Below are 22449 nucleotides of genomic sequence, written 5' to 3' on the forward strand. Positions count from 1 at the left end.
CTGTTTCATTTTTTTACTTTTTTGAAAAACATTTTCTGAAAGTAAACTCGTATTCTGTAACTAGATTTGCCAAAAGAAATGTGTCGTATTGGTGAGCAGAACTTTACAGTTAGAGCAATTTGTGTTATGTTTGATTTAGGCAATATTACACTTAAGGTTAGTTATTGTATCACTGAGTCGGTGATGTCATGGCCTGAGTTCCGGACAGACGGCTCATTTCTGGAGTAAAGCAAACCTCATCCGCAGCAGCGGATTTCAGCCTAGCAGACTTGCATCAGAATTACTAGACTTGAAAAGGTGCTGTTCGTGATTTTCGTTTGCGTTAAATGGCAAAGATTTTAATTAAGTAACTCTAGGAAGCAACAAAAACCCCTTCTAAAGTGAGTGAACTGAGAAAGAAAAAGTTAGCCATGCTTCCTGTATGTGTCAGCCAGGCAGGAGGGCAGGAGGGAGGGAGGGAAAACACAGAGCAACACGTGACTAAGCCTTCACAGAAGGGAGCCCGTGGGGGCCATTCTCACTCACCCACAGGCAGTTCTTTTGACTTGTGTTCTTTGTAGCTGTTATGGCTCTGTGCCCTGGCTCTCCCAGGTAACTTTGTAAATACTGTTTTAGGGGTCTCCAGACACTGCTTACCCCAGTCCTTGCCAACATCCTTGAAGCTGATCAAGAGAAGTGCTGGGGCTTTGACCAGTTCTTTGCAGAGACTAGTGATGTACTTCACCGAATGATAATCCACGTTTTCTCCCTGCAACAGATGACAGCGCATAAGATTTATATTCACAGCTATAATACGTAAGTGCCTCTGTGTTCTTCTCCTGTCTCTGCATTGTGTAATGTAATGCACGTCTCCTCAGCCAGGAGAGCAAATGGAAAGACACCTTACCTTCATCAGCAGCACGTCTCATTGGGAAAACTTCACTTAAATGCTTAGTAAATTCCTGATCACTTATTGGAAGTAAAAAGGATTAATTTTCTTAAATACACAGGTAAGTTACTTTGTATTTAAACTGCAAGTTTGACAGAGCTAATTCAATGACTTCTTTCGGGTGCCACGGACTGGTAAAAATGAGCTGTTTTATTGAAAGTATACCCTCTTTAAAAGCAGAAGTGCGGGCAGTGGTGGTGCACGCCATTAACCCAGCACTGGGGAGGCAGAGGCTGGTGGATCTTCAGCCTGCTCTACAGAGCGAGTTCCAGGACAGTCAGGACTATTACACAGAGAAACCCTGTCTCCAAAACACAACAAAAAAGCCCAAGTTTTAAATATAGTGGAGTTTCTAAATTATTTACATAATTAGCATAAAAACTTTATGAATACTGAAGAAATAGTCAACATTTGTTTTGCATATAATAAAAATACTAGGTGATTTTAAAAAATACACATGTAATAAGACTACATATGACTAAATATTCACCTGAGTATAAAACTGGGGACGGGATTACATGGATTGTATCCAAGTAAATATATTTAGTGGTGACAGTTTACTATGTTGCAAGGTGCTACGATTGAGAGAGACTGGGCGGAGAGTCCAGGCATCTGTCCGGGTTACTTCTTCTAACTGCCTGTGAGTCCTCTACAGTGATGTCAGAGCAGAATGAAGAAGCTGCCTGGGCTAGTGCAGTTTGGGAGATAGGGCAGGAGGATCACCACAAGTTCAAAGCCAGCCTGCTCCACAGAGAGAGTTCCCAGCCAGCCAGTGCTATCTAGTGAAACCTGGCCTCAAAAAACAGCCACCGCAGCCGGACAGTGGTGGCTCATGCCTTTAACCCCAGCACTCGGGAGGCAGAGCCAAGCGGATCTCTGTGAGTTCCAGGCCAGCCTGGTCTACAGAGCGAGATCCAGGACAGGCACCAAAACTACCTGTCGCAGAAAAAAAAAAAAAAAAAGGCCACTGCTCTGCCTCTGCCACCCCAAAAAAGAGTCAGATTCAATCTTTGTGCCTCAGTCCGTTCTGAATTTACATTACAGTTTTGCTGTCTCATGAGGCTCATGAAAAGGGGTTTGGAGACTCAGCCCGGTGGTTAAGAGCACTAAAGAGGACCCAGGTTTGATTTTCACCACCCAATCTAAAATAGAAGAGAAAAAAGTGCTGTTGTTGTTGTTGTTGTTGTTTTCAATTCATGAAAAGAGGATTGAGGTGTAGCCGCTCATTAGAGAATGTCTGCATGCATGACGCCCTGACTTCAACCACAGGCACCAGAAACTGAAAAGAAAAAGAAAATATTTACATGTTAATAATCTAATAAATAGATCTAATACAAAATAAACAAAATACAAAGCAGCAATACTAATGTAACCTTAGGTTGTTTTGGTCACATTCTGGTTCTTTATAGCCTGAGTCAACTGGTGTCATTGTTACTGGACATCCACTTGAGCTTAAAATAGCATCCAAACCTGAGCCAACCAAACAGTGGCTGGAGGCCGAGCCACGTCACAGTGCTAACTTTCTTTGACCTTGTGGACCTGTTCAGGGGGAACTTACCTTTTCCCCTGAAACATCGTTCTGAAAATACTCTAATTTCTTAGCGTGTTTAACAAAAGTTTGATAGTTGTGTGTCAGGTCTGTTCTTGGTTCTGCTTATCTATGTGACTTGGTCTTCAACCTAAAGATACATGATGGGTCAGGTTGTGTGAGGTTCCCAGTTTAGTACGTTTTTCGTGTCCATATGGGCGAGTCGGTGCTTAGAAGAACTGTTCAGGCCCTAGAAGCCGTCCAGATGGGTTGTTTTACCTTTAACTCCACCCAGCATTGTATCTCCCTTTAACTCCCCCACACAGTGCGGCTGTATTCCATGAACTGGTCTATAAGCAAACCAAAATCGTTTCTTCAAATCAAGAACTTATCTACGAAGGACGACGCTTAGTTCTAGAACTTGGAAGACTAGCCCAGCATTTCCCTAAAACCACAGAGGAAAATCCGATTTTTGTGGTGAGCCGGGAACCCCTAACTACCATAGGATTGATATATGAAAAAAGTAAGTACTGGCCAATAACAAAGCAATCATCTGTCACTGTAAGAGTGCTGCTCGTTTCTATAGAGTTGGTACTGATTTTAATGTGGGACTTCCTGTAAATATTAAAAATCTCATAACAGTTTATAAAGATTACAAACTTGAAAGGCCTCATAATTTTCTTCTTTTCACTTCAGTATTTCATTTTGTGAAGTGATAATTTGTCATGTTTTACTGTAACTGCTTTTAGTGTTTTGATAACTCCCAAAATAACATTCCTATCATCAAGTTCAGCAAATATTTATTCTATCTAGTATATGTAGGACATTCTGCCATTCTTTAGAATTTAAGAAAAAAATTAGATCTACATCTTTGAAATTTTTTAAATTGTTTGTTCTACTGGTGGGAAAAAAAGAGTTACCCAGAATTTTGCATCCATTTTGAGACTTCACTATTGAATTTAGATTGAAAGACAGGTGTGGAGTTCAGTGTATTAGAATATGTTTAACAAAAAAATGAGGCTTGGAGCTGGAGAGACGGCTCAGAGGTTCAGAGCACTGGCTGCTCTTCTAGAGGACCTGGCTTCAGTCCCAGCATCCACACGGTGGCTCACAACCATCTGTAATGAGATCTGGTGCCCTCTGCTGGCCTGCGGGCAGACATGCAGTCAGAACATTGTATACATAGTAAATAAATAAAGAAATCTTTTTTTTTTTTTTTTTTTTTTTTGAATGAGGCTGGCAAGATGGCTGGGTGGGTAAAGGTGCTAATCCCGGAAGCCTGGCACCCCCTGAGTTCAGTCCCAGAGGCCATGTGAAAGGGAAAGGGAGAACCAACTCCATAGTGTTGTTCTCTGGCTTCTCCGTTATGCCATAGCATGTGTGCACATAAACTGTTCCATTTAAGACGTAAAAGGAAGGAATGAAACACTCTACAAATGAAACATTGGAGGTGGCTGTTGGGGCAGGAGCATTGCCTCACGCTGGTGTGGGGGTGATGCATGCGTGCATGCCACATGGACGAGGTCAGAGAAGGATGTTGGCTGTTGTGCTCTGTACGCTCTGCCTTATCCCCTTGAGACAAAATCTCTCACTGAACCTGGATCTCTTTCTTTTTCTTTTTTTTTTCAGCTAGGCTGCTGGTCAGCAAACCTTGGGGACCCACCGGTCCCTACCCCTCAGTGCTGGGGTCACAGGCACAAACAGCTGCCCTCAGCTTCTGACACGGGTGCCCGATCTGAACTTAGACCTCACAGTTGCATGTCAGGCCCCGTGACCCACTGAGTCCTCGCCCCAGGCTTTCCTCTAAAGCGGGGGAAAGTACAGTGGAGGGTCGTCTCCCTTGTGCATACATAGTTGAGGCATTCTGCGTGCCGTAGAAAGAATACAGTGGTTGCTCCCAACACTTTTGTTTCTAACTTGACTCCTTTGTTCATATTTCAGTTTCCCTCCCCAAAGTCCATCCGCGTTATGACTTAGACAGTGATGCCAGCATGGCCAAGGTTAGTGTTTGACGGATTTATCAACATATTATGTGTCTGACTGAGGAAAATGCAGACAGTTTTCCTATTGAAAGTATTATCCACTCCACGTTGTTTTACATTCCAGTTTCCTTTCTTGAACTCAATGAGAGGAAATCCTCTCTGTTAAAAGATGTTTATATGGTGTCAAGACTTGAAATATTTATTCCAGTCACAGCTGCCTAGCTTGTAGACATTGGTCATTTATTTACCTGACGTAGATCTGAAAGCCTGAACGCCTTTGTGTGGAAGTTTCTCTTGCCTTGTCCGCTGCCAGCACCCAACACCACCCTTCTTTTCCTCAGGCAGTGACGGGCGTCGTGTGTTACGCCTCTCGAATAGCCAGCACCTTGCTGCTCTATCAGGAGTTAATGCGGAAGGGGATCCGGTGGTTGATGTAAGTAAGAGACTGCAGTCTGAAAAGCCTGCTCCCCACGGACCTCACTAGACCGGGGGCCTCACGCACCACTGACCCCCTGCCACTGCGGGCACTTAGGGGCACAACCTGATTCTGAGAGGCCACATTTGTCTTCACCCCCTCGGCGTTATCTTTGATTTCCGTCAATAGCCTAGGGAGACATGGGGATGGACAGTCTGATTTGAACCTGCCCAGCTCTGGGAGGCAGACAGTCCTCTTTCAGAGGACCTGACAGGATTCATTAGCTCCCTCGGAGAACTTCGACTTGGCAGTGACACCATTAAAGCAGTCTGTTTTCTAGGGTGAAGGCTGCACAGTCTTCCTCCATGTCCTGTCTGTTTACACCCACTCCTGTTTAACAGACTTATTGGGCTGTAACTTATACACATAGAATTCATGCCTTTAAAATGTCCAAGTCACGGCCTTGAGTGTGGCAGAGCGATGCACCCATTTCATCACCTCAGAAGTCCTGTGCCCATAGCTCAGCTGCCCCCAACCTTATCCGTCAGGAGCACACCATGGACTTGACTGTTTGAGACGCTGCATGGATGTGGACGCACACCTACGGGTATATACTCATCTTGACAGGACTTGAGAGGCTACACATTCCTTTTCCTAACCGCTTACTGTGGTTAAAATTCCTTTAAAAATACAACGTGAGGACGTGGGTGTAGTTCAGGTGGAAAGGGCTCGCTCTGCAGAAATGAAGACAAGCTCAGCCCTCGGACCCCCTCTCCTCTGTAAACAAAGGAGGGGGAGGCACAGTACCCCAGGCTTGTGACCCCACCCTGAGAAGGCAGACGGGTGGCTCACCCAGCCTCGCTGGCCAGCCAGCCTGAATCGCAAGTCCCAGGTCTCAGAGGAAGACCCTTCTGAAAAAAGAAAGGTGGGTGGCCCTTGAGGAGAGACACTGGTACACACACACACACACACACACACACACACACACACACACACACGGAAGATGTGTATGATTCAGGTCCTTTTTTAACTTTCTGTGGTTCCTGAGGGTCATCTTACACTTACACACACACACACACACACACACACACACACACACACACACACACACACGCACACAAGATGTGTATGGTCCAGGTCTTTTTTTGACCACCTGTGATTCATGAAGGTCATCATTCACACACACACACACACACACACACACACACACACACACACACACACACACGGAAGATGTGTATGATTCAGGTCCTTTTTTAACCTGTGGTTCCTGAGGGTCATCTTACACACACACACACACACACACACACACACACACACATACACACACACACACACACACACACGGAAGATATGTATGATCCGGGTCTCTCTTTGACCTTCTGTGGTTCCTGAAGGTCATCGTTCCATCTGGAAGAGAACATGGGTCTCCTTGAGAACTGTGCTGCTGCTGTACACATCAGTGGTTGACTCCTCATTCTGCAGATGTGCAGTGTGACTTGGTGACAAGGGACACCAGGGAATGCTTTCCTGACTCACCTCACTGCAGTTGCTGGGGACCTAATGCTTGTGACAGCCCGTGCGTGCTTACACCCATTCTTTCTTGCACAGACACGTGTGTACTCTGTGTCATTCTTTTTTTTTTTTTTTGCTTTTTTTGAGACAGGGTTTCTCTGTGTAGCTTTGCGCCTTTCCTGGAACTCGCTTTGTAGACCAGGCTGGCCTCGAACTCACAGAGATCCGCCTGCCTCTGCCTCCCGAGTGCTGGGATTAAAGGCGTGCGCCACCACCGCCCGGCTTCTGTGTCATTCTTATACTGGCTCTTGGTGTTTGAGCCAGGGGCTCACTGCGTAGCCCAGACTGGTCTCATACTCATGACCTTCCTGCCTCCGCCTCCCAAGAGCTGGGACCACAGGCATTTTGCTACCTCGGCTGGCCCTTAATGGTTTAGGTTTCTTCCCTGTGACTAGTGTTGTGTCACCAAAGCGCACAACCTTGGGCTGGGGACGACTTTGAGTGTGTCATAGCTCCCTTCCTAAGCCTGGTTTTCTGCCTCCACTAAGGAGCTTTGTGCTGGAGATGGCTTAGTGCCGGGATGGATGCCTTAGTTAACTCTGGGATGCCTTAGTTAGCTCTGGGATGCCTTAGTTAGTGCCGGGATGCCTTAGTTAGCTCTGGGATGCCTTAGTTAGCTCTGGGATGCCTTAGTTAGCTCTGGGATGCCTTAGTTAGCACTGGATGCCTTAGTTAGCTCTGGGATGCCTTAGTTAGCTCTGGGATGCCTTAGTTAGCTCTGGGATGCCTTAGTTAGCACTGGATGCCTTAGTTAGCTCTGGGATGCCTTAGTTAGCTCTGGGATGCCTTAGTTAGCTCTGGGATGCCTTAGTTAGCGCTGGATCGCTTAGTGTTGGATGCCTTAGTTAGCTCTGGATGGCTTAGTGCTGGATGCCTTAGTTAGCTCTGGATGGCTTAGTGCTGGATGCCTTAGTTAGCTCTGGGATGCCTTAGTTAGCTCTGGGATGCCTTAGTTAGCTCTGGGATGCCTTAGTTAGCTCTGGGATGCCTTAGTTAGCTCTGGGATGCCTTAGTTAGCTCTGGGATGCCTTAGTTAGCACTGGATGCCTTAGTTAGCTCTGGGATGCCTTAGTTAGCTCTGGGATGCCTTAGTTAGCGCTGGATGCCTTAGTTAGCTCTGGGATGCCTTAGTTAGCTCTGGGATGCCTTAGTTAGCGCTGGATCGCTTAGTGTTGGATGCCTTAGTTAGCTCTGGATGGCTTAGTGCTGGATGCCTTAGTTAGCTCTGGATGGCTTAGTGCTGGATGCCTTAGTTAGCTCTGGGATGCCTGAGTTAGCACTGGATGCCTTAGTTAACTCTGGAATGCCTTAGTTAGCTCTAGGATGGCTTAGTTAGCTCTAGGATGGCTTAGTGCCAGGATGCCTTAGTTAACTCTGGGATGACTTGGTTAGTGCCAGCATGGCTTACTGCCAGGATACCTTAGTTAACTCCCGCATGGCTTAGTTAGTGCCAACATACCTTAGCTCTGGATGGCTTCAGTGGCAAAACTGGTGCTTGGCATGTCTAGAAGAACCAGTTAAATGCGCCAAATACACACAGCATTTTTTTTTCCTGTTTTTCTGTCACTGATCAGTGGCTCAGTGGTTTTTATTAGTTTTATTTATTATAGTTTAAGTTTAAAAAACCTTTTTCATGTAGCCACAACGTCAGATTTTCTTTGAAAGGGTCCTCAGTATGTTAGGCTTCATGGCCACGCGATGTCCTCTTTGTCTAGAGTAATGATAGGCCGTGAAACGGACTCTGGCCTTGTTTGCTGACCGCTGTTGTAGTCCAAAAGCCCTCCCGTTAGGTGTGATTCCCAGTGCCACCCTCTTCGGAGATCACAGGTGCTGCCCGGAGTAGAAAATTAATTCTAATGGCGTAAACGTTACACAGCTTGTTTGTAAGCTTATAGATTAGCTTTTTATCTTTAATTTTAATGCCTTGGGTTTCTAAACTTTAACCTAATTTCTAAAATTTTACCTAACCAGTGATAGTCTGCGAAGTATAAATGCCCAGATGTGGAAGAGTCACACAAATGCTTTTGCTTTTTTTTTTTTTTTTTTAAATTAAGCCTAATTACAAGAGGTTAACAGGCTGGCTAGAGTATTATCTGACACAGATATGCTTTTAATGGTACCCTAAAAAAATGTGATTTGGCATTTAAAATTTATGAAGTATGTTTGAAGTAGAATCTCAGTGTAATTAGTGGTCATCCAAACACAGAACATAACTAATGGGAGAGCACTGTTTTCAGTGAGCTGGTGAGAGATGACTACAATGAGACCGTCCACAAGAAGACAGAAGTCGTCATCACGTTGGATTTCTGCATCAGAAACATTGAGAAGACTGTGAAAGTGTGAGTAGATACCACCCTGGGCGGGACTGAGCTCTGTCTTCATGGGCCCCAGCATGGCGGGGCCCGGTGTGCCCTGTGATACCACCCTGGCCGGGACTGAGCTCTGTCTTCATGGGCCCCAGCACGGCGGGACCCTGTGTGCCCTGTGATACCACCCTGGCCGGGACTGAGCTCTGTCTTCATGGGCCCCAGCACGGCGGGCCCGGTGTGCCCTGTGATACCACCCTGGCCGGGACTGAGCTCTGTCTTCATGGGCCCCAGCATGGCGGGGCCCGGTGTGCCCTGTGATACCACCCTGGCCGGGACTGAGCTCTGTCTTCATGGGCCCCAGCACGGCGGGACCCTGTGTGCCCTGTGATACCACCCTGGCCGGGACTGAGCTCTGTCTTCATGGGCCCCAGCACGGCGGGCCCGGTGTGCCCTGTGATACCACCCTGGCCGGGACTGAGCTCTGTCTTCATGGGCCCCAGCACGGCGGGGCCCGGTGTGCCCTGTGATACCACCCTGGCCGGGACTGAGCTCTGTCTTCATGGGCCCCAGCACGGCGGGGCCCCGTGCCCAGTGTTTGGTTCGTGGAGCAGCCCTGGATCAGTGGCTGCTCCGTCTCAACAGGGGAAACACCAGGTTTCTTTCTCATAAGGAATTAGCATCACTGTTTTGATGGCATTTCCCCCACCTTTTCTGAGTGGCGAGGCAGTGGGTGGCAGAGCTGAACGGGAAATATAAAACCTCCATCAACTCAGAGAGTAAGAAGCTGGAACAGCCTTTTGGTAGTGTTTCTGGAATTTTAGAAACAACTTTTTTGGGGGGGCCACTGAGATATTGAGTGGGTAAAGGTGCTTACTGCCCAAGTGTGGTGACCTGAGTACTGGCTTCAGAACCCACATAAGGCTGAAGGAGACAACCAGCTCCACAGTCTGACCTCCATATGCACGCTGTGGCATGTGCAGCCCATGCCTTGTGCACGCACACATAACGTGAACCCTCATAAGAGACAACCAGCCGGGCGGTGGTGGCACATGCCTTTAATCCCAGCACTCGGGAGGCAGAGGCAGGCGGATCTCTGTGAGTTCGAGGCCAGCCTGGGCTACCAAGTGAGTTCCAGGAAAGGCGCAAAGCTACACAAGAGAAACCCTGCCTCGAAAAACCAAAAAAAAAAAAAAAAAAAAAGAGACAACCAGCTCCACAGTCTGACCTCCATATGCACGCTGTGGCATGTGCAGCCCATGCCTCGTGCATGCACACATAACGTGAACCCTCATAAGAGACAACCAGCTCCACAGTCTGACCTCCATATGCACGCTGTGGCATGTGCAGCCCATGCCTCGTGCACACACACATAACGTGAACCCACATAAGAGACAACCAGCTCCACAGTTTGACCTCCATATGCACGCTGTGGCATGCACACACACAAAACGTTAGTAAGTTTAAAAAGCTACAGAATTTTCCCAGTGATTTTTAATTTATTCTTATTCTTCTATCTGAGAATGTATTTTGTAACAATGATAATTTAAATTGCCTTTTAGAATACACTATTTATACTGCAGGTTAAATATAATAAATGCAGTCAATATGTCTAAGTGAAATACACATTTATAATATACATACATAATTCTAAAATCTGGTATTTTCACCGTTATCCTGACATAACGTGATTTGAAATTAACTTCCTTCTCTATTTCATCCTAATCTGCACATTTATAATGGAAGTCAATATGGGCCGATTCTCAGTGCATGCATTCCCAGAGTCCCAGCAGAAATTCAGATAGAGTCAAAGCATGATGTTGAAGCCCTACTATTCCTTGGCAGTTCTTCCTGTGACTAAGATCACTACTGAGGAACTCTGGGGTAGAGAGCATACACAATGTGCTCTGTCCTGGGCTGGAAGGGGTACCTGCCAGGTGACTTCATCGGATGACTCAGAATGGCATGGAACTTAAAATAGAGGAAATGCTTGTAGAGTTGTCCACAAACTATTCTCTGACCACCGTTGACCACTGGTACCTGGAGTCACGTAAAGCAAAATCCTCAGATAGAGGGGAGCGTCTGTGTGGGGAGCGCCTTCTTTAGGGAGGCGGCAAAGGTTTCTCAGAATCTCTCAGCATAGAGACCTTGAGTTTCTCAATCTCTCGGCATAGAGACCTTGAGTAAATTTTTATTAAATGATTATAATAATAAAATCCACTTCATAAACTACCTCTAAAAATCTGTATTTGTTACACTCATTTTCTGGTGATGTGTTTTTCATGCAGATATGAAAAGTTGATGAAAATCAACCTAGAAGCAGCAGAGTTGGGTGAAATTTCAGACATACACACCAAACTGTTGAGAGTAAGTATCGGCAAATTACGACAGCTACAGGGCAGGTGAGAGTTAGTGTGAACTCCCTGAGGAAGGGGTGCTTCTCTGGAGGAAAAAGTTCCTCCTTCTGTTTTTAGAGACTGTGTGTGTGTGGGGGGGGGATTATATTTTATTTTATCTGTATATATATTCTTAGCAATATCTATCTAAGATACACAATTTTTCTTATTCTACATATAAGTTATATGCACACACTATTTCTGCCATTCAGTTCTTTGTACTATTTCCAAATGCTTCCTGTATTCCCACCCCACATTTTCCGCATTTTTCCTTTGTTTTAATCCTTAATGCTGTTGTGTAATAATGGACGTTCATAGTGTGGTTTTTCCACACGCAGTCAAGTATGGGTGCTTAAACTTGGTTAGAAATAACTGCAATCCAGAAATATCAGATCTCTTTAAAGAGGAAAGGATTTGGAGTCCTCAGGCAGTGGGTTATTTCTGTAACTAGAAAAGGCAGTAAGGACACAGATTGCTGAACACAAAATAGAAGGTGTTGGAATGGATTTCTCCTTCGTGCAGAAGTCCACACAGTTATGTACTGTGGGAGCAGGCTGCCCTTCACCCAGACATTCCTGATAGGCTCCACAAGGCCTTTCAAAAGGACAGATTGTTTTCAGGTTATGTGCATATGTGTGTGTGTGCTCTGTGCGTGTGTGCACGGGTGTCCCTGCCTTCCTTTTCCAAAGGATGAGTCACGGAGGAGTAATGCTTGTAGTCTAGTGCCTTGGAGTTGGCGGCGTTTTAAAGAGGATGAAAATGTCAGAATGCATCACATGTTACAAGTCTCTGTCCCATGAATAAAGCTTTCACGTTACTTATTTATACACTTTAAATGATATTTGAAACGTTGGAAAAATATTTAGGAGAGAAAATGATTTAAAAGTCAGAGACAAGGGGAGGAGATGTAGCTCATGACCTTGAAAGGATGCCCAGCCTAGGAACTCTAATTTAAAATAGCAATATGCCTGCCAACCCCCAAACAACAACAAGCAGTCATTAAAGGGGCCTGTGAGTGTCCTGTGTGGTGTGTGAACGGCAGCAGGATCAGCCTCACCTGAAAACAGACAAGACAGCAGAGACCTTCGAACAGACTCTGATGCTCTGATGACCATTCCTGGTCGGGCCTGCTGACCTAATCCATTGTTCTCTTTAGCTTTCCAGTTCTCAGGGAACAATAGAGAGCAGTCTTCAGGACATCGACAGCAGGTTGTCTCCAGGGGGGTTGCTGGCCGACACCTGGGCACATCAGGAAGGCACTCATCCAAAAGACAGAAAGTAGGTTACAGCCTGGGGGTGATTTCTGTTCCTGTTTATTTTCCTTTGTTGTATCACTTCCAATAATTTACTTGGGTTTTTCTTCCTTAAATAGCGTAGAAAAACTACAAGTCCTGTTAAATTGCATCACAGAGATTTACTATCAATTCAAAAAGGACAAGGCAGAGCGCAGTGAGTAACGTCTGCTGTGGGTTCATCTAAGGCGCCAGCTGCATTACTGTGCGGGGTTTTTAAGTGCAGCTACTGTAGATCTGTGTCAGAAAAGAGGTTGAAGGTACTAGAAGTTATTGTCAAACCAACCTTGTACATATCTTAAATGAAGGTCACGAACCCTAGATCTTCTGGAGGCAGGCAGGGAGCACACAGGAAACGGACCTCTGAAACAGGGGCCCTGCTCTGTCACCCCTGTGTTGCCCAGGCCTCCCTTTTAAAGAAAAGCTAGAGATAGGAGCTTTATTAAAAATATTCTGACTTAAATGTTGACAGTTTTTCTTTTTAAATCATAACTTCATACTGACCAAATTAAAGCGTCGACGGGTCATATGTAGCCCATGGGCCCCAAAGCTTTTATACCCACTTCGAACTCTTAGCCTTTTTGAGGCAGTGATCTCAAAGGAGGAAATATAGCACCTGTGATAGTCAACTCTACACTAACGAAAGTACGCTTTTTCCATTTTCAGGACTAGCTTATAACGAAGAACAGATCCACAAATTTGACAAGTAAGTATCCAGGTTGAATTAAAACGGATTCTTTTTGCTGCTAGTTTTTTATGTGGTGATATTTTATTTGTGTTCTAACAAATAAAACTTATCTGGGAGTCAGAGAACAGAACAGCCACTAGATTAGACATAGAGGCCAGACAGTGGTGGCACACACTTTTAATCCTATCACTCGGGAGGCAGAGACCTGTCTGGATCTCTGTGAGTTCAAGGCCACCCTGGGAACAGAGCCCAGTGTGGTGACACACGCCTTTACTTCCAGGACCAACCATAGAGGTCTGGAGGTCTGTACAGACAGACAGGAAGTGATGCAGCTGGGCAGAGAGAGGAAGGGAGATGGCAGAACAGAAAGGCATATAGGCGTGGGTAGACAGGAAGTAGGTCTCTTTGGCTGAGGAAGGATCTCAAAGTGGTAAGAACGTGGCTGGCTTCTTTCTGCTTTTCTGGTCTCTCAGTTTTTCACGCCAATTTCTGGCTCCTGGTTTTTATTAATAAGACCGTTTAACGTTTCATCTTACATTGTAATATCTTTAATTCTTCTTAAAGTTGGGATTCACCGCACAGTTCCACTGTGGGTGCACATTGCTCAGGCCCGCTCACTGGTCCCCAGTGTGGAGATCCCTAGGAGAGGAAGAGGACTAGGAGGAAGGCCCGGTCTGCTGGCTCGGCTGGCTCTGCCTCATGCTGTGCTGACAGAGGGCAGCCAGGAGGACCCTGGGGGCCAGCGCAGCCTTCTTCACCAACTCCAGCCGATGGGTGTTGGGGCTGGCGGTGGCTCCGTGGTGAAGAGCACTGCTTTTCCAGAGGGGATGAGTTCAGTGCCCGGGCCAGGGGATTCCCCCCTGCCTGTGCTCCAGCTCCGGTCCACAGTGATCATAGAGAACGTGAACTTTGTGTGTTTGAAGTGTGTAGCATGAATCTTAAAAGTTCTTATTAATAAAATCAAACCCGAGGCCAGTTATTGGGGTGAACACTGGAAGGTCAGAGAGACAGAACAAGCCACAGCTATCTCACCTCACCAGTTCCTCAGCTGGTCCTATTTCCTCAGCTTGGAAGCCTCTGAGTCCTCATCCAGAATGAATCTCAGCTGAACTGTATTGCTCCATAGCCTGAAAGCTTAACCAGCCAAATGCTTAACCAGCCAAAAGCCTCTAGTTTCTTGTCCTCACGCCTTATATATCTTTCTGCTTTGTACCACCACTCCCTGGGATTAAAGGCGTGTGTCACCATGCTTGGCTGTTTCCAATGTGGCCTTGAACTCACAGAGATCCAGAGGGATTTCTATCTCTGGAATGCTAGGATTAAAGGCGTGTGCTATCACTGCCTAACTAGTGGCTTTTCTGTTCTCTGACCCCAGATAAGTTTATTAAGGTACACAATATTTTGGGGAACACAATACCACCACAGAAGTGGGTTGTTTGTTTGTTTGTTTGTTTTTTGAGACAGGGTTTCTCTGTGTAGTCCTGGACGTCCTGGAACTCGCTCTGTAGACCAGGCTGGCCTCGAACTCACAGAGATCTGCCTGGCTCTGCCTCCCGAGTGCTGGGGTGAAAGGCATGCGCCACCATGTCCAGCTTGAAGTACTTCAGTTGGAGGTAGAAATAGTGAGGTTATGCTCAGCCTCTGGCTCCTTCTAACTTGCAGACAAAAACTGTATTACCATGCGACAAAAGCAATGACCCACTTTACAGATGAGTGCGTTAAAAAGTATGAAGCCTTTCTGGATAAGTCAGAGGAATGGATGCGGTAAGGAGGATGCCCTGGGACGGGAGGGGGCTGTGCAGTGCAGGGTGAGCCGTGTAGAAGCCGAGTCCCAGGAGGCTGCTTGCTAACGGACTCCCCTCGGTTTTCAGAAAGATGCTTCATCTCAGGAAACAGCTGTTATCTCTAACCAATCAGTGCTTCGACATTGAAGAGGAAGTGTCCAAGTATCAAGACTATACCAACGAGGTGCGTCCCTGAGTGCCGCAGGGAAGGAAGAGTTTTGCTGCCCGAGGGGACAGTGTAGTTCCGATGACTGTCGCCAGAGACGTGGGACATGGTGTCTGCGTTCACTTCCATGCGACATTCACGCATACTGCATGGATGTGTGTGTGTGTCTGTGTGTGTGTGTCTGTGTGTGTGTCTGTGTGTGTGTGTGTGTGTGTCTGTGTGTGTGTGTGTGTGTCTGTGTGTGTCTGTGTGTGTGTGTGTGTCTGTGTGTGTGTGTGTCTGTGTGTGTGTCTGTGTGTGTGTGTGTGTGTGTGTGTGTGTGTGTGTGTGTGTGTGTGTGTGCGCAGTCAGAGGACAACTCTGGGGGACTGAGTCTCTTCTCCCCCGTGTGGGCTCCGGGGTGGAGCTCAGGCTGGCAGCCCTGGCAGCAGACACCCGTACTACTGGCCCATCCCCCATTTTTTTTCTCTTTTAGATGTTGGACAACTAGAAACACTTGATAATTCATCTTTTATTGTTTGTAGGGAAATCTGTTTAGAGGGTACTGAGCTCTTCAGTACTTAGCACTGATAGTTTTGAAACAGGAATTGAAAGCTGGGCTCGGGCTGCAGACCCGTGGCTGAGCACTGGCCAGCATGCACACAGTTTCCCTGCAGAGCGGGTGTGGGATCGGCCTTCCCGGAGCTGTACATGCTCTGGATCGGCATCTGTGCCTTGCCCAGGGACTGACACATTCGCCTTCTGTTGTAGTTACAGGAGACTCTGCCTCAGAAAATGCTGGCGGCCTCCAGTGGAGTCAAGCACGCCCTGGCTCCCGTCTACCCCAGCTCCAACACGCTAGTGGAGATGACTCTCGGGTGAGCGGCTCTCTTGGAAACTGGAGTGGGGCCACGTGCTCCCGTCTCAGCTTGAAATCTCGTCCACACATCTCAAAGTCCTCCATGTTTACTGTGCTGGGTGGCATCTCCAGGCTACTGAGATTGTAAACCTAAAGCCACGCAGACACGCTTCTAGGAGGTTGACCGTCCGTCTGCTTTCCCCTCCAGGATGAAGAAGCTGAAGGAGGAGATGGAGGGGGTGGTGAAGGAGCTGGCCGAGAACAATCATATTTTAGAACGGTGAGTGGGCCGCAGCTGAGTCATACGCCACAGCCGTCCGTCCGTCTGTCTTTCTCTGCTCAGAAGGTGTGGCGGTGAGAAAGGGGTGGGATGAGGAACTCGTGATACCCTTTGTTTGGCGTTGATTTTTGTTGTTATTGTTTTGGTTTTTTTTTTTTTTTTTTTTTTTTTTGGAGCTGAGGATCAAACCCAAAAACTCTTTTTTTTTTTTTTTTAAATACTTATTATGTATACAATATTCTGTCTACATGTAGGCTTACAGGCCAGAAGAGGGCACCGGAACGAATTATGGGTGGTTGTGAGCCACCATGTGGGGGCTGGGAATTGAACTCAGGACCTCTGGAAGAGCAGCCAGTGCTCTTAACCGCTGAGCCATCTCTCCAGCCCCTTTGTTTTGTTTTTGATAGGGTCTCACTATGTAGCTCTGGCTGTCCTTGAACTCACAGAGATCCGCCTGCCTCTCTGCCTCCCGAGTGCTGGGGTTAAAGATATGCGCCACTACGCCTACTTATTTGACTCCGCACAGGATCTCTTTCACAAGAGTCTTCCAGTTTGGGGATTCAGTTTCCCCTAAGACAGCAGTGCTCTGAGGGGTGCTGAGAGGCCTAGAAGCCCTCTGCACACCTCCTTGTGTTTACCAAGGAGGAAAGGAAAGTCACCTTCTAAGAACTGTGCTTGTTCATCTCAACCCAGCACAGTTCAAAGGTACACTGATGTGACCCCTCCATGCTGGGGCACGACACTGGAAGATGTCTCCCACAGTTCAACTAAAGGCAGAAAACTGCCTTCTCAGTGGAAACCGTGCAGTTGATGTCACGGTCCCAGACCTGGGCCGTGCCCTGCTCAGTGCTCATGGGCGCATGCATGATGCTCGCTGGTGTTCACAGTCCCAGGGCTTCACTGTGTCCTGCAGTGCCGGCTGCCAGAATCCCTCAGCTTCCCTTGACTTAATCGTTGGTTACTGTGTACTCAAGCGCCCTTGCTGTGCTAATTTTCCCCGGACTTCTCCTCCCCCCCCCCCCGCCCCCCCCCACTCAGTCACAGGAGTCAAATGTTTGGAACCAGAAGTGTTTAAGGCTCCTGGAGTTTTCCAGATAATGAAATGTGGAGATGGCACCCAAATATAGGCATAGCACTTATGTGTGTTTCATATATCCCCCATACACATGAGCCGAAAATGATTTTATATAGGGTTTTGGTATGCCTGCATCATAAAATGCAACTTGTCACAAGAGGTCAGGTATAGACATTTCATTTTGTGGTACTTGTCAGTACTTGTCAGTACTCAAAAGTTTCAAGTTTCGGATTATTTCAGGATTCAGATTTTAACATAGTGGAAGCCAAGGCAACAGAGAATATTGTACATCCTGTGTGTACATGGACATCCTGGTTTTACCTCTAGGAGTTTATATCTGAAATCATTCTGACTCAGTTTCCCTCCTAATCATCTCGTGCTATTCCAGGGACACCACTTCCTCCCTCTAGAAATATGAATTGTCTTAAGACGCGCTTCCTTCCTCCCCTTGACCAGTTCGGTAGTCTTCACAAGGCTTCCTGTTTCCCTCCTGCCCTCCTCCTTTCTCCTGAAGCTGGGCAGGGAGCCTGACTTGGTTCTGCAACCACAGACCTGGTGTTTACAGCCAGAATAATCTTCTGAAACAGTGGATAAGTATGTCCCGCCCTTGCCTTGAAGACTTCTCGTCAGATGTGATGGTACATGTCTTTCATCCCAGCACTCAGAGGCAGGGACAGAGGGATCTCTGTGAGTTCAAGGCCAGCCTGATCTACAGAGCAAGTTCCAGGACAACCAGGGCTACACAGACAAACCCTGTCTCAAAGAGAAAAAAAAAGAAAGGAAGGAAGAAAAGGGAAAAATCCTAAGCCCCTGTTGTCTAGAGAGTGCAGTCTGAATCCGGGTGTCCTTGGGGAAGATGGCGTCTTGGTCCTGACCTGGCCACCAGTGTCACTGCCTTCTCCTCCCAGAATAACATTCTGTAAACGAGGCTCCATTCTTCACTCTCTTTGGAGTAGGCCATTCTTACCCCTGTACTTCAGCTTATAAACCTTAGCGCCTCACTTAGAAAACAGTCTCCAATTCTTGTAACATTGTAATTACATCACTTCCCATTTCCTCTTAAAAAGTTTCCCCAGGTCAGGGGATGGCGCTTGCCTCAAGCCTGACGCCCCACATGGCAGAAAGACCTACCTTCCACAGTGGTCCTCTGACCTCCAGGAGAGCACTGTGCAGGGTGTGTGTGTGTGTGTGCGTGCGTGCATGCGTGCGTGCGTGCGTGCGTGCGTGCGTGGGCAGGGCAGGGCAGGGCATGTGCAGTGTGCACACAGAATGGATAAATACATGTCATTTTCAAAATACATTTTCTTGAACATCGTATTATTGTTTGTATGTGTTGGGATGTTTTGTTTGCTTACATGTCTGTGTACCACTTGGAGGCATGCTCCCGGAGGAGGCCAGAGAAAGGACGGGCTTCCTTGGAACTGGACTTACAGATAGACGGTTGTGAGCCATCATGGCGGTCCTGGGAACCAACCAGGGCCCTCTGGACCACACAGCCAGTTCTCTAACTGCTGAGCTCTCTCTCCCCCCAGGAATGGTTTCATTTTTGTTTTTGTTTTGTTTTGTTATTTTGTTTTATGAGACAGGGTTTCTCTGTGTCCTGGATCTCACTCTGTAGACCAGGCTGGCCTCGAACTCACAGAGATCCACCTGCCTCTGCCTCCCGAGTGCTGGGGTTATGGACACATGCCACCACCACCACCACCCAGCCTTTTGCCTTGTTTTTATTTTAAGCTTCCCCAAGCCACTGGATTGTATTCCTTCGTATAATAATGCCCCTCGTTTTCAGTGAGAAGGAGAGCAGATCACAGTTGCTTCAGTTATTTAAAAATAACTGTTCCTAGGCCAGCCAGACGGTGCAGCACATAAAGGCTCCCACTGTGCAGGCCTGGTGACCTGAGTTCAGTCCCCAAAACCCACGTTAAGGTGCAAGGAGAGAGCTGACTCGAAAGTTGTCCTCTGACCGCCAGCTGTGTGCCCTTAAATAATAATAATAACAACAACAACAACAGTTCCTCTGAACTCTGTTCTGTAATTCTTCTCTGGAGAGCTGGGATGTCAGGAACTGGGGCACAGCTCATTGACAGTTCTTGCCCAGCATGCCTGAGGACCCTGAATTCAGTCCCCAGAATACGGGGACCCTGGAGAGCACATGCGCGGGTCTGCTGAGATCGTCTTTCTTCTGTGTGTTTCAGGTTTGGGGCCTTAACAATGGACGGTGGCCTCCGCAACGTGGACTGTCTTTAGCCTTCCAGGGACTCTGGGAAGTTCTAGTTTGCACAGGAAGATAACACTGGAGCTCGAAATGAACGCCTTTCTGGGTGGTTCTTATTTCTACAGTTCAGCATCTGATGAGGTCGTGTAAATATGTACACTTTGTAAATACAAAAATACATATATATATATAAATTTTTGGCTGCTGTTCAGATGTAATTTTGCCTTTCCACATTTGTAAGTACACAAGGCAGATTGACCTCAGTGAGCTGTAGAAGAAGCCATGACCGGCCAGTGCTTTGGGATGCTGTCCCCAATCCTCCAAGTGAGGCTGGAGAAATCCATTGCTCGGTGCCTAAGGAAATATTTTTTAAGTTGGCATCCTTCGAAATAAGAAAGGACTGATAGTTTGAACGGTGGGGTGGCGGGGAGCAGAGCCGACCCACTGTTCCCAGGGTCAGCTCCTTTGACGAGGATGAAGGGGCATTGTCTCACTTGACGAGGATGAAGGGGCATTGTCTCCTTTGACGAGGATGAAGGGGCATTGTTTCACTTGACAAGGCCCAGGTCTCAGTTCTCCTCGTACATTTAATTTCAGGTGAATTATTGAGCAAAAAATTTAAAGTGAATTCATTGTTTAAATTATTCATTTTTCCTTTGCTCATAAATGTGTAATTGCCATTCATAGTCTACTATCATTTCAATATTTCTGTACTTTAATTCTGCTAACTGTTTCATGAAATATTCTGCTTACTATTTCATGACAGAATAAATTTCTCAATTTTAATGTAAGAAGCTTGTGTGCTTTTTGTGTCTCTGGTTAGTGAAACAAAATGAGGTATTACTGTTTTTTAAACTGATTGACCTACCACTGGGCCACACCCCACCACTGAACCACATCTCACCACTGAGCCACACCCCACCACTGAACCACATCCCACCACTGGACACCTCAGCACTGAGCCACACCCCACCACTGAGCCACATCCCACCACTGAGCCACACCCCACCACTGGGCCACACCCCACCACTGGGCCACATCCCACCACTGAGCCATATCTCATCACTGAGCCACATCCCACCACTGAACCACACCCCACCACTGGGCCACACCCCACCACTGGGCCACATCCCACCACTGAGCCATATCTCACCACTGGGCCACATCCCACCACTGGGCCGCATCCCACCACTGGGCCACATCCCACCACTGGACCATATCCCACCACTGAACCATATCCCACCACTGGACCATATCCCACCACTGAACATCCCACCACTGAACCATATCCCACCACTGAACATCCCACCACTGGACCATATCCCACCACTGAACATCCCACCACTGGGCCACATCCCACCACTGGACCATATCCCACCACAGAACATCCCACCACTGGGCCGCATCCCACCACTGGGCCACATCCCACCACTGGGCCACATCTTCAGTCCACAAGTTGTGCTGAAAGGAGCCAGGCTCCTGGTGATGGGAAATTATCCTCAGAATATTGGATGTGGTGGTGGCGCTGTCCCTGTTATGAACTTCATGCTGTACAAAACGAAAGGTAATGTTTTCCTTGGGAAACTGACCTGGAGTTCCAGGCGGAAGGAGTGACTTCATCAAGAAGTTTATCTGTCCATGAGGATTTTGATTGGCCTGGATTTGGGTTTGTCAATGTGTTGACGGACAGTTAGACAGGACCTCTGAACTCTAAAAGACAGTGGAGCCGTGCAGCAAACTGTGACCCTGAACTGAGACGCATCAGCGTTTTACATTACTGTGGGGCTGTACAGGAGTCTTCAGGGTCACACGCACCCTGTGGAAGTAAGAGTCTCAGAGGACAGGGGCCAAAGGAGGGTTTATCCCACACTCCCTTTCTTCACTGAAGCCAGCTACAGTGGCTCACATACCTGCAGTTCTGCTGTTCGAGAGGCCGAGGCCGCTCACTGGGCCAACACAAGCCGGGTCCTGTCTCAAGGAGAATATCAGGGCCAGCAGAACGACTCGGGGAAAGATGATTTATTCCAAGCCTTATCTGGGCTCAGTCCCCGGGTAGAAGGAGAGGGCTGACTCCATCAGTTGTCTTCAGTCAGCCACACAGCCACCATGCCACACATACCCACCAGGTAGGTGTGTTAGGAAATACAGGCAGTGTTTGTGGACAGACACTGTTGAAACATTTGAAGAAATGCTTAAGAATATTGGTTAAGCCAGGCATGAGGACACACTCTAAAAGACAGTGGAGCCGTGCAGCAAACTGTGACCCTGAACTGAGACGCATCAGCGTTTTACATTACTGTGGGGCTGTACAGGAGTCTTCAGGGTCACACGCACCCTCAATCCCAGCACTCAGGAGGCAGAGGCAGGCACATCTCTTGAGTTTGAGGCCAGCCTGGTCTGTAAAGCAAGATCCAGGACAACCAGGGCTATATAATGAGGTCCTGTCTCAAAAAAAAAAAAAAAGGTCAACAACAACAACAATTATGTTATTTTAGCTAGATTCCCTTTCCCATATCACTTTGAAAGAACAATTTACCCGAAAAGCCTTAAACTTACAGGTTTTGTTTTGGTTTTCTGAGACAGGATTTCTCTATATAACAGCTGTGTTGTTTTGGATCACACTCTGTAGACCAGGCTGGCCTCGAACTCACAGAGATCCGCCTGCCTCTGCCTCCCGAGTGCTGGGATTAAAGGCGTGCACCATGGTAACATGCTGTCCTATCATGTGGCTTTCCTTGTTATTTTCAGGATGGCTCAAATAGTCAGTCTGGCTATTTTAGGAACCAGAAAGTGTAAGGAGAGGGGACAAGTTTGTATCTTTTGACTCAAGCGGAAGGCATGGAGACTGACTGTTGGGCGTTGATGTCTGCTGAGAGGATAATGGTGCAGGGCTAGATACAGCAGCACACTCAGGAGGCCAAGGCAGCAGAGCCCCAAGTTCAGGGCCAGCCCGGGTACAGCAGTAGAACTCTGGCACAAAA

The 22449-nt window shown here is 47.3% G+C and overlaps 1 protein-coding gene across 1 annotated transcript in view; it reads left to right on the plus strand.

Annotated features, from left to right (window-relative positions):
- Tbk1 (TANK binding kinase 1) overlaps positions 1-20262 on the plus strand; it is a 39942-nt gene extending 19680 nt beyond the window's left edge. The window contains exons 8-21 of the mRNA XM_076554173.1: positions 616-795; positions 2783-2979; positions 4398-4456; positions 4780-4871; positions 8666-8767; positions 11023-11101; positions 12287-12408; positions 12503-12579; positions 13089-13128; positions 14773-14874; positions 14982-15078; positions 15811-15917; positions 16107-16178; positions 19449-20262. Of these exons, the coding sequence (XP_076410288.1) occupies positions 616-795; positions 2783-2979; positions 4398-4456; positions 4780-4871; positions 8666-8767; positions 11023-11101; positions 12287-12408; positions 12503-12579; positions 13089-13128; positions 14773-14874; positions 14982-15078; positions 15811-15917; positions 16107-16178; positions 19449-19500 (1378 nt within the window). The 3' untranslated portion in view covers positions 19501-20262. The remainder of the gene's footprint in view (positions 1-615; positions 796-2782; positions 2980-4397; positions 4457-4779; positions 4872-8665; positions 8768-11022; positions 11102-12286; positions 12409-12502; positions 12580-13088; positions 13129-14772; positions 14875-14981; positions 15079-15810; positions 15918-16106; positions 16179-19448) is intronic.
- Positions 20263-22449: the final 2187 nt, after the last annotated feature.

Source organism: Peromyscus maniculatus, chromosome 18 (genome assembly GCF_049852395.1).
Source record: "Peromyscus maniculatus bairdii isolate BWxNUB_F1_BW_parent chromosome 18, HU_Pman_BW_mat_3.1, whole genome shotgun sequence".
In the NCBI taxonomy this organism is placed as follows: Eukaryota; Metazoa; Chordata; class Mammalia; order Rodentia; family Cricetidae; genus Peromyscus; species Peromyscus maniculatus.